This window comes from Hyperoodon ampullatus (assembly GCF_949752795.1).
Source record: "Hyperoodon ampullatus genome assembly, chromosome: 17".
NCBI lineage: Eukaryota > Metazoa > Chordata > Mammalia > Artiodactyla > Ziphiidae > Hyperoodon > Hyperoodon ampullatus.
In genome coordinates this window covers 59,538,098-59,555,789 of record NC_136930.1, presented here as the reverse complement: position 1 = coordinate 59,555,789, position 17,692 = coordinate 59,538,098, and the positions used below count along the sequence as shown (strand labels likewise).

At 42.5% G+C, this 17,692-nt stretch overlaps 1 protein-coding gene across 2 annotated transcripts in view; it reads right to left on the bottom strand.

Annotated features, from left to right (window-relative positions):
• DEPTOR (DEP domain containing MTOR interacting protein) overlaps positions 1-17,692 on the bottom strand; it is a gene marked incomplete at its 5' end in the record, with an annotated part of 151,916 nt that overhangs the window by 65,633 nt on the left and 68,591 nt on the right. For both annotated transcript variants that reach the window (XM_079722703.1, XM_079722704.1), the window contains one exon: positions 15,303-15,481. In XM_079722703.1, the coding sequence (XP_079578829.1) occupies positions 15,303-15,481 (179 nt within the window). The remainder of the gene's footprint in view (positions 1-15,302; positions 15,482-17,692) is intronic.

Sequence of the window (17,692 nt, the reverse complement as noted above, 5' to 3'; positions counted from 1 at the left end):
AATAACAGCTGGGTGCATTCCAAAGCCTAGAACCTCATGTTGTTAGTGATAAAATTCAGAACAAAGAGTATGTTTTTCAAAAATGAGGTTGTTTTTCAGAGACTAATTCATATTGTAAGTGCAGAGAGGTCTGAAAACAAATTTACTTTGTCTGGCAAAAGGAATCCTTCATATGCATAATTCAATGAAAGAAATCTGTAACTCTGTTCTAGAGCCTTTGGAATTGTTGGCATAAATCCAAGGGCCTTCAGTGTTGATTTATTTTTAAAAGTATATATTCAGCATAGAGTATGTATAAGATATTAAGACCAGCAATGGATGAGGCCATTAAACGTCTATTCATCTCTACCCACCAAGGCATCTGATGATGAGGATATATTGATGATAACAATAATAAGAGTAGCAATCAGCTAACACTTATTAAGTGGTACACATGGCATGATTATATCAGTCAGTTCTCAAAGCAGCAGAGAGAGCTATTACAATTATTCGTATTTTACAGATGAGATTACACAAGGTTAGCTTGCCCAAGGTCCCATAGTCATTAACTGGAAGATCCAAGACAGAAGCATTGACAGATTAACTCTGAAACCCCATCCTTTAATCTCCTCACTAGACTGTCTCCCATCCCACAATAATGACAAATAAGGAGGCAGATGAGCTTACAAACACCAGAAAGCAGTCTGCTTTTTCCTCATTTATTCCTGTCACCAGGTAACAGAAGACAATTTGGCTGGGCATGTTTTCTACAAAATTCTTCACCAGGGTAAAATGTTGATTACCTTGGAATTGCTTTTTTTTTTTTTTTTTTTGCTGTACGCGGGCCTCTCACTGCTGTGGCCTCTCCCGTTGCGGAGCACAGGCTCCGGACACACAGGCTCCGCGGCCATGGCTCGCGGGCCCAGCCGCTCCGCGGCATGTGGGATCTTCCGGGATCGGGGCACGAACCCGTGTCCCCTGCATCGGCAGGCGGACTCTCAACCACTGCGCCACCAGGGAAGCCCCGGAATTGCTTATTAAAAGGACAAAACGACAGCATGGGAAACACCCCTCTGCCTACAGATGGTCTTGGGTTGAACACTGGCTTCACTCCTTACTAAGTTACTTAATGCCCCTGAACTCCAATTTTATTCATCTGTAAAATGAGTTGAAGAGGTAATGAAACAACATAGGTAAAAGGCTTATTAGAGTTTCTGGTACATAGAAGCATTCAATCAATTCATGTTAGCCATGTGTGGGCTTCCAATTGAGGGCCCACCCAGGTGTCAGTGCCCAAAGGATACGTTTCTAATCCTTTTCAGACTTCACCTATATAAGCAAAGCTTCTGGCAGCAACTCTAGGTGGTCTGTGGGAAAAGAAGGCATCCTACCTAAACCAGATAAATTCAGCATGGCCAACAACGTAGAGAAGGACATCCAATGCGATGCTGGAGGTATCAGAATAAATCCTACTCAAAACCACTGGCTGTGAAAGCTCACCAAAGCCTTATTCCCAGATGACATCTGCTTACCATTCCCAGAAAGGTTACCGTATAACCTGTGGGTGCTTTAGCGTACAGTAATGTATCAGGTATTCCGTATGAGACCGGAGAGACTAGGACCCTTGAAGGAGGAAGAAGCAGATGTTCAGAAAAGGAGGATGTCAGTGGTGAGATTTAGTAGCTTTAAAAAAAAAAAAGTCTCCATATATTTCTATATTATTTATACTTGTACTCATCTTAAACAAAAAAGGAAAATAGGAAACACCTCACCTACTTTTTTTCCCAGTAAACTTTATGTTTTAAAAAAATTTTAGATTTATAAAAAAAGCTGTAAAGATTGTACAGACAGTTCCCATATATCCTTCACCCAGCACCCCCTGATGTTAATATAACCATGATATAAACTAAGATAAAACTAGGTCAAAACTAAGACATTAACACTTGTACATCCACCTGCTTTAAATCTAGCTTAGAGCTACCAGAAGCTCAGTGTGAGGACAGAGGAAACAAACTGTTCCTTGGAAGCCCATGTTTCAGAGGGAAGGTCACTTAGTTACTTAATGAAAAAGACACTTGTCCTTGTGGCTGACAATGTTAGCTGCTTGTCCAAAACCCATTTTCCCTTTCTTCCTCATTTATTATTTGTACAGGGCAGCAGTGTGCCTGGCTAACAGCATTAGATTCACTGATTGCCATCCGGAGAATGAGTCCATGTTGACACAGATCTGGCCCATGTAATGTCAGTAGAAATCTCTGGGAAAGGTGACTCTTCCTAAATAAAGAGGAACCTTTCTGTTCAAGCAGGCATTACTACATTTTCTCTTATTTGTAGCAAAACACAATTCTGTTATTGTTCCAAACTCAGGTCTGGACACAGAAATCAAAGGCTTAAAAAACAAACACTCTGTTTATCTGCAGCCCACACCTTGTAACAAACTATGCTTTACTCAGAAGCCAAGACCGATTAGACAGAAAGTCTTAACAGGCAGAAGATATGCCTTCCAGCAACTCGGCTCTGATTCCCTGGTGACAGAAGTGGTTATGGACAGTCCCTGGGTCTCAGTGTTTCCATCTGCGGAAAATAAATTACAATAACTTCTTTTAACCAAAGCAAGTGAAATTAATAAATATATGGGAAGCCATAGCTCTCTGGAAGACAGGGTTGCAATGATGCCTGTGCACCATGAATAAATAATATTGTTCTGCTGTCAGCAAAAATCCAAAGGATCCCAGGACAAAGACTAGGAATTTAAGAAAGTGCTCCTGAATTTGGGTTCATATACTGGATAAGCCCATTCTGAGCAAAAAGAGAACTGCTGAGTTCAGATCCAGTCCAAATGGTCTCAGTCAACAATTTCTGACTTGTGGAAATATTAAAAATATTTAATCAAAGGAAATATTTTAAAAATCAGAGAAAAAAGAAAACATGACTGTGAAATCACTGAGCTAAAGAAGAGAGAAGAGGGACTTCCCTGGCAATCCAGTGGTTAAGACACCTCACTTCCACTGCAGGAGGCACGGGTTCAATCCCTGGTCGGGGAACTAAGATCCTACGTGCCGCACAGCAAAAAATAGGAAAAAAAGTAAAAAAGAGAGAGAGAGAGAAGAATTGTTGCCATTCCAGAAACTTGTGTGGCTGGCACCCAGGTTTACTTGGGTGTCCAAACTGGTACAGCAAAATAGAGATACCAAGGTGCTTCCTCAACACAAACTTATAGGCATTTCAGCTGTCGGGGAACAGAGATCTCAACAAAGATCTCTGAGCTAAGGGGCTGAAAAATGGAATACACACTCACCGGGATACCACCATACTCTGTGCTGGTTTCAAAAAGGTCTAGAGCTTTGCTCTCCAGAATGGCTGACAAGCACCAGAAATGTGGCAAGGAGCTATAAGTGTAAAATACACACTGGATTTGGAAGATTGAATATGAAAAAAAAAGAACATAAAATAGCTGATTGCTATTTTCCATATTGATTATATTTTGAAATAATATTTTGGAGATGAGTTAAATATGTATTATTAAGGTTAATTTCACCTGTTCCATTTTACTTTCACTGCGGCTATTAGAAAATTTAAAATTACATATATGGATTGCATTTGTGGCTTTCATCCTATTTCCATGGAAAATAGGATCAGTCTAGAGGCTGGTACCTCATAGGAACAGATCAGCTACCCAACAAACAAGTTCATCCCTTTAAGTGTAGCACTTTGAGAGCCATTTGTCCTAGAAGATAATTCTTATCCTGAGCTCTTGACAGCCAAGTGGTGAAAAGCTGTTGGTACCACTGTCTGCTTCCCCACCACACACACTATCTCCCTATCCTATTTCCTTCATTTTGATGAGGAAGTACATTATGTTCCCCCTTGACAGGAATCCTTGCTTGAGGTTAAGCTCCCAGCAACTGTGGAAGAGGACTTCAGAGAGACAGGAGTGGTTTTGCCAGTGGCCAAAACCAATACCCAGACACCCTTCTTTGGCCTGGTGGCTTTGGCCATTTCCAATCAGACTGAAACCTAGGCCACAGCTAAGGGAGTGGCTAAAATAAAATGGAAGGAATATAGACTCTGATGTGCAGGCCTTCCTCGGGTGGAAGGAGGAGAGGGGCTGGGCTCCTTGTTGGGTCAAATGTCATTACTGGGACAGAGAGAAAGAAAGTGAAGGGGACCTTTTCAGAATAAAGCTAGATAAAGTGTTAGAGACTTTAAAACGTTATGTCAGTTTAAAAATAATATATATAAGCAATTTTACAAAAAGATTACTCTCCATTTTAGATTAAAATTACTTATGATATTAATAAAAGTATTTTTCCAACTGTAATAAGGATGTGTGTGTGTGTGTGTGTGTGTGTGTGTGTGTGTGTGTGTGTAATCCCTTAAATTTTAACTTAATACTGTTCTATAGTCACATTGATCAGAGTTTACATACGGTCAGTTGTTTTTTTTTTTTTACAATTTTTTAATTCATTAAAAAATTTTTTAAATTTATTTATTTAAATTTTTGGCTGCATCGGGTCTTCGTTGCTGCACGCGGGCTTTCTCTAGTTGCGGCGAGCGGGGGCTACCCTTCGCTGATGTGCGAGTGTTTCTCATTGCTGTGGCTTCTCTTGCTGTGGAGCACAGGCTCTAGGTGCGCGGGCTTCAGTAGTTGTGGCTCACGGGCTTAGGTGCTCTGTGGCAAGTGGGATCTTCCAGGACCAGGGACCGAACCTGTGTCCCCAGCACTGGCAGGCAGATTCTTAACCACTGTGCCACCAGGGAAGTCCTGTTTTGCTTTTTACTTGAAGTACAGTTGATTTACAATATTGTGTTAGTTTCAGGTGTACAGCAAAGTGATTCAGTTACACATTTTTTTTTCAGATTCTTTTCCATTATAGGTTATTACAAGATATAGTTTTCTGTGCTATACAGAAAATCTTTATTGCTTATCTATTTTATGTATTTATATTGGTGTGTATCTGTTAATCCCACATTCCTAATTTATCCTTTACCCTCCCTACCTCTTCCCCCTTTGGTAACCACAAGTCTGTTCTCTATATTTGTGAGTCTGTTTCTTTTCTGTAAAGAATTTCATATGTATTGCTTTTTAGATTCCACATATAAGTGATATCACATAATTTTTGTTTTTCTCTGACTTCCTTCGCTTAGTATGATAATCTCTGGGTCCAACTATGTTGCTGTAAATGGCAATATTCCATCCTTTTTTATGACTGAGTAATATTCCAGTGTGTGCGTGTGCGCGTGCGCACGCACGCGCACATGTGTGTGTGTACTACATCTTCTTTATCCATTCATCTGTCAGTGGACACTTAGGTTGCTTCCATGTCCTGGCTATTGTAAATAGTGCTGCTATGAACATCAGTGTGCATGTATCTTTTCAAATTACAGTCTTCCTCTTTTCTGGGTATATGCTCAGGAGTGGGATTGCTGGATCATATGCTAACTCTATTTTTAGTATTTTTTAATATATAAATTTATTTATTTATTTTTGTCTGTGTTGGATCTTCGTTTCTGTGCGAGGGCTTTCTCTAGTTGCAGTGAGCGGGGGCCGCTCTTCATCGCAGTGCACGGGCCTCTCTTGTTGCGGAGCACAGGCTTCAGACGCGCAGGCTCAGTAGTTGTGGCTCACGGGCCCAGTTGCTCCGCGGCATGTGGGATCTTCCCAGGGCTCGAACCCATGTCGCCTGCACTGGCAGGCAGATTCTCAACCACTGCACCACCAGGGAAGGCCTATTTTTAGTTTTTTAAGGATCCTCCATACTGTTCTCCATAGTGGCTGCACCAATTTACATTCCCACCCAACAGTGTTGGAGGGTTCCCTTTTCTCCACACCCTCTCCAGCATTTATTTGTAGACTTTTTGGTGATGGCCATTCTGACCAGTGTGAGGTGACACCTCACTGTAGTTTTACATATGGTCAGTTTTATACCTAATAATCACTCCATGGTATCAACAGACTTCAGCTTGTTGATCCATTTCTGTCAGAAGAGGGGAGGAGGGAGCAGGGTGGAGGCAGATAGAAAGAAGGAGCGTCTCCAAAGGACTACAGGCCAGAACACAAAAGACAACCCAGTCACACTGCCTGAGACAAACGTATCAGCTAAGAAAAACGGAGTTAAAGTGAGTGGCTAAGACTCGAGAGCCCTAAGTGGCGGGTGGGAGATTTTCTAGAGGAAGAACTAAGAGAGACCTCAGTGTGGCAAAGATGAAATGGCCGGGAGAATAACCCTCATAACTGCTCAAGGAGAGCCTGGGTCCCACACAGGAATCCCTGCCCAGACTCCCAGCCTCCCAGCTGAGAAAGGAGCTCCCTCAAGATTGACAGAGGGTCAGAGCTAGAAAAAAGAGAATGGAGGCAGTTTGTCCTTAAAGGAGAACCTCTTAACTTTTTGCCCACCCCCCGCTCCCAATCTCCCCTTGAGGGCTGTGGTCAAGCTCACGTCCATCAGTAACCAGGAGTGAACACCACCGTGCTCCTTGACCAGGAGGAGAGGGAAGGGGCACATCAGAATCAGCAGTCTGAACTGTCCATTCCACCCAGGAGATCCTGACATATTGTTCTTTTAATAAACTTGAGACCCCAGCCTCCATATCTCTCCAAAAATGACCACCAAAACCCAGCTGAGTCCTTAAATTACCATGTAAGGCCAGGAGACTGCATACTTTCATAAACTTCAACTGCACAGAGATTGTGTGCATGTGTTTTAAGGCTTCCTTGTGCCGCTTTAACAAGGTCACATCTGGGCAAACTGAAGACCAGGTACTGCAGCGGCCACTGGCCCACAAGCTGTCAGAAGCAAGGCAGGAGTCGGTAGGGGCCCAGGATACAGAGCCACAGTCTGTATCTAGAGGATCAGTTTCTGGACACCTGACAAAAGCTATACTGATGTCAATTAAGGAAAGAAGTATTTACAGTTATGACACTGTTCACAAAAGACCTCTATTTTTTGCACATAACACCCTTCTTTTGGAAGATTACATAAGATGAGGCATCTCTCACTCCTTTCATACTTTCTAAAAGTCAAGGCTTTGTGTAGCTACAGACCTGTTTTCCTTCAACAAAACCAATACTATATTGTGTGCCAAAGTATTAGCCCGTGACTTTACCAAGGAAACCTGTTTCCTTCTGTTTGCATTGTAACAGCATGCTGGCTGTGTCCGTTTTGCTTCCTGCTTTGGATTCAGCTATAAAAAAAGTAAAACAGAGCCAAAGCCTATCAGAGGGCACAGTAGGAAAATTCCCAGAAATTTTAAATTGAGAAAGGAAAAAGTTACAGTAGATAACAGCTGCTGATAAAGATGACACTTGAAATATTAATTATTGAAAGCAGATTGAAGAAATATCCTACCCGATCTTTATTTTCCTCTATTCAGAGTATAAAATTTAGGAGCTAAGAATGATTATGCTCATGGCAAATGCTTAAATATTGTCATCTAAAGCAACAGGGAAAATAATATCAAGTGAATTGATTTGGGGGGAGGATTAAATGAACTAAGAGCAGTAAAGGACAGCTTGTCTGTTGCTTTCGCCTGCCCAGCCTGCCTTGTGGTAACAGAAGTTGCAAAAAAAATTTTTTTTTTCTTTGGGTGGAACAATGACCCACCACCACTTGGTTAGTCCGTCAGTCAAAGGGCCCTGCCTATCCAGGGGGCAAGAGGCGGGCATGTAACCCAGACTCAGCCAATCAGAGTTGTTCTCTAGAGTTTAGTGTCTGGAGAGAGGGACAGCATAGGCAGAAAATAGCTAGCACTGGTTTCTTAGCTGTAGGTGTCTGAGAGGGATTGCCCTGCATCGCTAGTTCCTGGCAACTGGATCCCCAAGAGCTGCTCCAGGTCTTCTCCAGGCAGCTTGGCTTTCCAGTGCTTTAACTATTAGTTAGCTCTGCCATATAGTTGAAGCAAATGATGATTGAGGCTGCTTATATTCAAAGAGCTCTAGCTGGTGTAAACACCCAACTCTGTGCCTGGCAAATGGCAAATCCTCACCAAGTGGTCACTGCTGTGGTTCATTCACTCTACACGTTTTTTACTGAATAGCTAATATATAAGTGCCAAGCCATGGGGCATACAGAGACAAGAAAACAAATCCTTTTTTTTTTTTGGCTGCACGGAGCAGCATGCAGGATCTAGATCCCACACCAGGGACTGTACCAGTGCCCCCCTGCCATTGAAGCATGGAGTCTTCACCAATGGACCACCAGGAAGTTCCCAGAAAACAAATTATCTGTCTTCAAAGCGCTTATATTCCAGCTAAGGGTAAAGAAACACTAAGATACTGGGTACCACCTGTAATGGAAAAATCTTCATTTTGTTGGTGGCAAGGAGTTACCAAAAGCAAAAGCAGGAGAGGATAGGCTTGATAGGGAAGAAGAAAGGGCAGGCAAGCAAGGGTAGGGTGCCATTGACAAAGACTCTCTCCTTTCCAGACTTTAGTCAGGTCTCTCTGAGCTCTCATTTCCATTTAAAAAAAATATTTTTATTTATTTATTTGGCTGCTTGGGTCTTAGTTGCGGCATGCGAGATCTTTCGTTGCAGCGCGCGGGCTCTTCCTTGAGGTGTGTAGGCTTCTCTCCAGTTGTGGCGCTGGGGCTCTAGAGTGCGCGGGCTCAGTAGTTGCAGAGCACGGGCTAGTTGCCCCTTGGCATGTGGGATCTTAGTTCCCCGACCAGGGTGGAACCCAAGTTCCCTGCACTGGAAGGCAGATTCTTAACCACTGGACCTCCAGGGAAGTCCCTGAGCCCTCATTTCTACTAGGCCTTGACATTGGCCCCTATCCTGTGGTAACAGAACTTTCAAAAAAAAATTTTTTTTTTGGTGGAAGAATGCTCCTCCCCGACTTGGCGAGTCTATCAGTCAAAGGGCCCTGCTCATCCAGGGTCAAGAGGTAGGCATGTGACTCAGCCAGATTTGACCTACCCAGCCCAGCCTTAGCAAAGAATCCTGCTAAATCAGGATCCCCCAAATCGTGATATCTGATCACTCTTATTATTTTATCAAGTTCCTCATCCTCCATCTTTGACGTCTAAGTCCCTGGCCCCCAAATCCCCCTGCCCTTGGTGTCTCCCATTAATAAATTTCCATCCACTGACACCCTCACCCTGTTCCATGGCTATAAATCCCCACTTGTCCTTGCTGTTCTTGGAGTTGAGCCCCATCTCCCTCCCCTGCTACAATACTCCTATTGCACTAGTCTTAAAGTCTTCTTTACCATTTTAACAAGTGTCAGAATAACTTTTTTCTGTAATATCATATGGTCTTGGGCAAGTTGCAAACTCCTCAATCATCAGTGCCTTTTTTCTTCCTTCCTCCCATCCTTCCTTCCCTCCCTCTCTTTTTCTTTGGCTAGGCTATTCCAGGCTGGGCTGAACTCTGTCAAGTGCTCTTAATTACTGAGAAGATGGGGTTAATTCCTGCCTGGATCTGGCATCTAACTTCCTTTGCAGAAGATCCCAAATTCTCTCTTCATGGCTACCAGGGAGAATGTCTCAGCTACTGCCTTCCACTGGAGAATGGGATCACCAAAACTACCCTCGAGCAGCTGGGAGGATTAAAAATATAATACATGGAAAACTGCTTTGTGTGTTGCAAAATTTATATAAATATATTTTTCAAAAACAAAAGAAAAAGAAAGAGGGCTTGATGAAGTGTTGAAATTGTTAAAGTGCTCTGACTAAATCTTTAAAAGAGGAAATTATACGCCTGGACACAGCAGCGGTGGTAGCCTGATTATCCAGGGTCAGCTGCTGCAGCTGTGAGCAATTTACCCACGTGACTCTGCTGTCTGTTACCCTCCATTTAAGGAAAAGATAGCTGGAGAGCAGCTCAGCAGTTGAGGGAGATATTTACGTGAGTAAAGAAATGTGTTCATCGCGTTTGCAAAGGTCACACAAAAATCTCAAGGTACTCGGTCATTGTTTGCGAAAAAGGAATCTTGTAATATTTTATGAGCTAACAATGATTATAGTTGCAATATCTGACAGGCTGTGTGAGCTGATGCAATAAAAGTTGAGAATTTTTTTCCTAGTCTAGTGAAGCTTATAATTAGCATCCAATCTTCTTTACTGATTAAGAGCCAGATATTCTTGATGTGAATCTTGAATCTACCATTTACTAGCTCTTGTCTTCAGCAAGTTACTTAACCTCATTTTAAGAATGAGAATTATGATGATACCTAACTCAGAGTTATTTAAAGGAGTAAATGAGTAAATGAGTAGAGTGATTAGAACAGTGTCTGGCATATAGTAGGGACTCTGTACATTTTAACTGTTATTTAGAATTGATCAGATCAAGTACAATAGCTGGCATTTGAGGGCCATAAGAGGTAGACTCTGCTAAAAGCTTTTGCCCACCTTTATCGTTTAATTCTCACAGCAGCTCTGTACAGGAAAGAGTTACCATAGCAGCCTTGAAACAGAAGAGCCTGCTTGTGGGGCTGGCGCATGGCTAGCTTCTGGGAACTTGGCTTTTGAAAGGTTCTCTGAGTTACCGTCTGATAAGGCAACTTTGCTTTACCCGGGACACTGAATTCTGCTGCACCAGCCTGCCCAGATTGTTTGCACAAACACTGCAATTAATGGAGAATACATGCTTTCCTTCTGAGAGTCTGGAAGGCAGGGAGTGTGGCTGCCTGGGCAGGCAGAGTATACCTCTGTGAGCAGCCCCCAATAAAAACCTTGCCCTCCAAGTTTCAAGTGGGTTTCCCTGGGCAGAGATATTGTACACGTGTTACTGCATGTCCCTGCTGGAAGAAGGAACCAGTTCTGCCTGGCCCTGGAAGGGAGAACAGAGGAATCCTGCACCTGGATTTCTCCAGACAACACCCAATGTGTCTTTTTCCCTTGCTGATCCTTCTCGGTGTCTTTTTAAGATTAAAAAATCTTAGCCACGAGTCCAATCCTATGTTGAGTCTTTCTAGTACATGTAGGTAGTCCTAGGATTTCAGAAACCAAAACCAAAAACCCAACGAACCAACCAAACATAACTCTCAAAGCTATATAATATGACTATAATTTAATAAATGTTAAAACCTGAGGAATGGAAGAGTTGAGATGTCGACAAGGTCACACAGTAGGTGAAGGAGCTGGTATGTAAATCCTGCCTGTTTCCCTCCAAAGACCAAGTTCATTCCACAGTGCCCGGCAGCCACACCCAATTACATACATCCTGGACCAACAGAAACTCCTTTCTAAGGCACAATGCCTAGTAGCTACCGGTTAGCTATGCAACCTTGGAAAAATATCTTAAAGGCTTTGAATTCAAGAATTCTTCACTGTAAAACTGTAATAATGATAATAATATCATTATATATATATATATATATATATATACACACACACTCACACATATACATTTGCATGCAAGTTAATTACTCAGCTAACAAGTTCTGTCTTGCTTACAGAGCACCATTAACCATTCATAAATGAAGCTGGTTAGGATTTCATAAGTGGGCTTGAGTTTTATGCCTACTAGTTTCAAGCTAGGGAACCACTTTTATTCAGCAACCTTTTGCTCAAAGCCTAGAGGCTGACTTTCTTTAATGTTTAACTTATGAAATTAATTATTAGCTGGACAATTCAGAGCTCTGCTTAAGATACTAGTTGGTATTTATCATTAACTCTAACGTACACATATGTGGTGGCCATGTTTTCATAACTCAAAGTTAGAATCTGTGATCTAGCAATGAGTTGCTGTGCTGGGAAACTGGAACTCCCTTGGAAACTCTGACTCTGTGCATAGAGAATATTCAATCCTCCTAAAACCATGGAAAACAAATTTCCGTGGATAAGATTTGCTAACAATAATTCCTTATTTTATCCTTTACATCACAACGTTATGGCATTTATGTTTATAGCATTATAAAATTACACTGTAGGGGCTTCCCTGGTGGCGTAGTGGTTAAGAATCCGCCTGCCAACGCAGGGGACACGGGTTCAAGCCCTGGTCCGGGAAGATCCCACATGCCGCGGAGCAATTACGCCTGTGCGTCACAACTACTGAGCCTGTGCTCTAGAGCACACGTGCCACAACCACTGAAGCCCCGTGCGCCTAGAGCCTGTGCTCTGCAACAAGAGAAGCCACCGCAATGAGAAGCCCGCGCAGCGCAACGAAGAGTAGCCCCCGCTCGCCACAACTAGAGAAAGTCCGCACAGCAACGAAGACCCAACACAGACAAAAAAATAATAATAATTGCACTGTAATTGAGGTATAATTACTCACTCTTTGGAAATCATTTGGAAACAATTTGTGGCATCCTCTATCTTCTCTCTGAAGTCGAGATGTACATTATCAGTCAGTAAACGGTAGTATAAAATTCTGGTTTTCTCTAGAGTTTGGTATCACCAAGTTTTCTGTCTGGGGCAAAGATGACAGCATTAACTCTAACCCAAACACACCATTTTTCATGGTGGAAAGCCCCAGTCACTCCAACCAATTCTGAGTTCACACTAATCAGTGATAATATCCATTTGGACATTACCACCTGAGTGGCCTCATACAAATTACTTAACCTATTGGTGCCTTGGTCTCCTTATCTGTAAAATGGAGATAATAAAAATACCTGCCCTGTAATTAATGGTTACTATTTTGTACACTTAAAAAAATTTTGTTAAGAGAGTTGATCTCATATTAGGTGTTCTTACCACAATAAGATAAATTTAACAACAACAAAAATTAGAATATCTGACTCAAAGAGTTTAAGAGGTTTCAATAAGTTAATGTGTAAAATCTCTAGGACAGTGCCTGGCACATGGTATAAAATAAATAACCAATAAATAAAATATATCCTACAACTTCAATTGCTCTCTAATTGCTTCTATATCCATTTTATAATCTCTACAAGACTATAAGCTGTTTAAGGCCAGGAACCATACTGGCATTTTACAATTCTATCCACCTTCCAAACCTCAATCAATAGCCCAGCAGGAAACATATCAGACCATCAATAAACAGTTGTGAGTGTTATTGAGGCAACATCAGTTAGGAGAAAACACCCCAAAATATACTGAGTGGCTTGAGTGCCTTGCAAACCAATGCTTCTAGATCAGGGGCTTTTCAAAATATTCGACCACAATGCAGAGTACTAATTTTTATGTTACAAATCAGTGCACACATGACTATGGCCATATTTTATATAGTGTATATCTAACTGAAATAAACGTTTTGCAAAACAATCCTTGACCGTATTACATAAACTATGCTCTGAAATTTTCTATTCTAGTTAAATCCAATCCACTGCATCTCAAACTTTTAAAGTGCATTCGAATCACTCAGGGTTATGCTAAATGTAGATCAGATTCAGTAGGATCAGAGATTCTGCATTTCTATCATGTTCCCAGGTGACACTGTGGGTCCATGGACCACGCATTTTTTTTTTTTTTTTTTTTTGTGGTACGCAGGCCTCTCACTGTTGTGGCCTCTCCTGTTGCGGAGCACAGGCTCCGGACGCACAGGCTCAGCGGCCATGGCTCACGGGCCCAGCCGCGCCGCGGCATGTGGGATCTTCCTGGACCAGGGCACAAACCCATGTCCCCTGCATCGGCAGGTGGACTCTCAACCACTGCGCCACCAGGGAAGCCCCATGGACCACACTTTGAGTACTAAGAGTCTAGTCTATGAAAAAAAATTTTTTCTTAGTTCTTTTTTAAAAAAAATTTTATTGAAGTATGGTTGATTTACAATGCTGTATTAATTTCTGCTGTACAGCAAAGTGACAGTTATTTATACATTCTTTTTCATATTCTTTTCCATTATGGTTTATCACAGGATATTGAATATAGTTCCCTGTGCTAAAAAAAATGTTTTTAATGCAGGGGGAATGACTCCCTAAACTAATTTCACTAAACCCACTAAAGGGTTGCAATCTGCAGTTTGGAAAACACTGCTCCCAATAATTTCAAGAGTTTCTTTCAAATAATTCCATTATTATCTCCCTAACACTGGGATAGAAATTCTAGGCCTGTGTAGAAGTGGAGGTAGGAGAGTTTACAGTAAGAATGATTCAAGTTATTACCTTTCATATTGACTCCTAGGCTGAAATGCTTATTTGGTTCCCAGCCCTTTCCTCACTGTTCTAAGCCTACACCTTACAGCTATATTAGTAAACTGACTGAGCACTTATTAAGAGCAAGGCACTGGGCCAAGTGCTTTATATCTACCTCCTGTACTCCTACAACCAACCTATGCAGGTATGCCCATTTTACAGATGAGAGAAGGTAAGTAGCTAATCACTGCTGGAGTTGGGATTCCAGAGCCTATGTTCTTGCAATAGCCAGCCTCATAAGAACTGAGATGGCTCCAGTGATCCTTGCCTTCTGGTTATCACACTCATAGTCCTCTCTCATACTCAATAGGACTAACCTGGTAACCAATAGAGTATTGAAGAAACAACAGTGTGTGACTCCCAAGGCTCAGTTAAAAGACACTGTAGCTTCTGTCTTGCATTCTCTTGGATCACTCCCTCTGCAAGAAGCCAGGTTGCCATGTCATGAGAATTCTCAGGCAGCCTTATGAAGAAATCCATAGAGCAATGGACAGAAGCTTCCTGTCAACAGCCAGCACCAGCACTTCTATGGTAGGCACAGAAGTGAGCCACTGTGGAAGCAAATACTCCAGGCTATCAAGCCTTCAGATGACTGTAACCCCAGCCAATGTCTTGACTGCAACCTCATAAGAGACCTCCAAGCCAAACCACCCACTAAGCTTCTCCCAAATTCCTGAGCCACAAAAACTATGTGAGATCATAAGCATTTATTATTATTTTATACCATTAAGTTTTAGAGTAATTTCTTATGTAGCAATAGATAACTAATAGAGTTCCTGAACAGTACACTACATTGCATTATGATTCAGCTCTAAAAAGAAAAGTGAAAATCTGAAGGCCTTTTGGATACTTCTTCAGTGTGGCAGCTTGAACCATGGTTCAACAAATTTTCATTCTCCCAATGCGACCAACGTTGCGAGAGCCATCTACTTCCCATCCAGACTTGACCAGATGACCTGCTATAGCCAGCTGAACATGAAGCTGTAATGTTAAATCACACCCAAGCAGAAGTTTCTGGAGACACTGCAAGAATCTGCCTGCCTTCTCTAGCTTCTGCCCTCATCTGTCAAAACAATATAGTCCAGAGAGTGGATGCTCCTTTACTCTGAGTCCCAGAATGAGAAGGCATGAAACACATGGCTGAATGAGAACCCCAGTGTGGAGACAAGCCAAGCTGAGCCCAAGCAGAGGCACAGTTGACTTACAGAGCCACGATTGAGAAATAAAAGCCTGTAGTTGTAGCACAAGATTTTAGGGTTTAGCAAAAGCTGACCCATACACTCACCGTGCTGTATGATGCTGTGCTCCATAAGCCGGTGGCAAAGCTGTTCCGCCTCTTTCCTTGTCGTGGCCTCACCCTCCTGAACCAGCCAATCCAGGAATTCAGACGCCATGAAGGTACGCTCATACTTGACCCCTTCCTCTTCCCTGGGCTGCAGGAGTGTGTTTTCAGGGCTCATCAGCCTGGAGGAAGAAAGTGAAAAATAAATAAATAAATAAAGCTACACTTACCAGTGGGGAGAGGGAAGAGAGGAGGGGAAAGATAGGGTTGGGGGTTAAGAGGTACAAACCACCATGTAAAAAATAAACAAGTGGGCTTCCCGGGTGGCGCAGTGGTTGAGAGTCCGCCTGCCGATGCAGGGGACACGGGTTCCTGCCCCGGTCCGGGAAGATGCCACATGCCGCGGAGCGGCTGGGCCCGTGAGCCATGGCCACTGAGCCTGCGCATCCGGAGCCTGTGCTCCACAACGGGAGAGGCCACAACAGTGAGACACCCGCATACCACAAAAAACAAAAACAAAAACAACAACAAAAAATAAACAAGCTACAAGGATATATTGTCCAGCACAGGGTATATAGACAATATTTTATAATAACTTTAAATAGAGTATAATCTATAAAAATTTGGAATCACTATGGTGTATACTTAAAACTAATATTGTAAGTCAACTAATACTTCAATTTAAAAAAAAAGAAAGAAAGAAAGAAAAAGAAACCTACACAAAAGGAAAATTACTCATTTGAAATCCTACATCCTAGGCTTCTGTGAAATATCACCACAAGGTTGTCAGACAGACAAATGTGGCTGTCATGTGCTGCCCCAAATGCAATTGTCAAGAGAAGAATCTGCTTCAGAAGTGAATAAGATGCATTTTTTCCTGGTGATTAGAAAAAATCTGAAAAAGCAATCCAAAACTCTAGCTTTAGCAAACTGTATTCAGTTTAGCTATCTTGAAAGGGAGTTCCTGACTAAACCCCACCCTAGTTTTCTAAGAAACTCTCGTATTTCTTCCCTAAAGGCATTTTTCCTTTTCCCAAGTCATTGGGCTAATAAGAAGACTACTTGCTATGGACTGAATGTTTGTGTCTTCCCAAAATTCACATAGTTGTTAGGGGAACCACTGATTGAAACCACCCACCCTAGCCAGGCTGGATAGTAGCCACTTGCATGAGTCACCTTACAACAGGAGATCCTGGTAAGGAATGCGGAACTAACAAGCCACCACCAACCAGAAGAATATGGGAAAGGTCAAAAGGAGAGAGGAGACGCCAGTCCACATGTCCTCCCAACCTCCCAGAATCCTCCTCACTGGAATTCTTCTTGGCTGAGTGATGCAAGCACCACCAGGAAGGACCCTGAGTCAGAAGGACTGGCCAGAGACAACCCGGAAACTAACCCCATTCCCATAAAACCCGAGACTGCGAGCCACGTGGCAGAGCAGTTCTCCTGGGTTCCCTTACCCTCCTGCTCTCCGCCCGGGCGCCCCTTCCCAATACAGTCTCTTGCTTTGTCAGCACATGTGTCTCCTCGGACAATTCATTTCCGAGTGTCAGACAAGAGCCCGCTCTCGGGCCCTGGAAGGGGTCCCTTCCTGCAACACAAGGACTAGGGGTGGGAAAGATCTTGGGATATGTGAGGGTGTGAAAGGCAATAGGTGTGCCCTGACATAATGGGAGGGTTGGTAGGGAACAGGTCAGCAGATCCTTATGGGCCCCACTGAGGATTCTATTCTAAGTGCAATGGAAAATAATTGAGAAGTCTCAAGCAGAAGTATGACAGGATCTGATTTAAGAGTTCAGTATATTGGCAACAATTACTAGTATGCTCTAAATGTATTTCCATGTAAAAGACATCTGATATGAGAGGGTCCACCTATTAGGCTCTCTAGGGCCCTAGAAGGGGCCCCCCTTTCTGCAACATATTGAAACACTAAAGACCAATATGATAGAATTTGGAGATGGGGCTTTTGAAAGGTGATTATTTCATGAGGGTGGAGCCCTACTGGGGAGGAAGAAGTTTTCCTCTACCCTTTTAGGTTCTTCTGGCTGGTCTAAGAAGTAGATTGACATAAGACTGATTAACAGGAGAAAATCATACAAAAGTTTAATAACATGTACAGGGGAGAGACCCAGGGAAACTGAGTAACTCACCAAAATGGCCAAAACCCTCACTTTATTTTTTTAACATCTTTATTGGAGTATAATTGCTTTACAATGGTGTGTTAGTTTCTGTTGTATAACAAAGTGAATCAGCTATAGGCATACATATATCCCCATATTCCCTCCCTCTTGCATCTCCCTCCCACTCTCCCTATCCCACCCCTCTAGGTGGTCACAAAGCACCGAGCTGATGTCCCTGTGCTATGCAGCTGCTTCCCATTAGCTATTTGACAT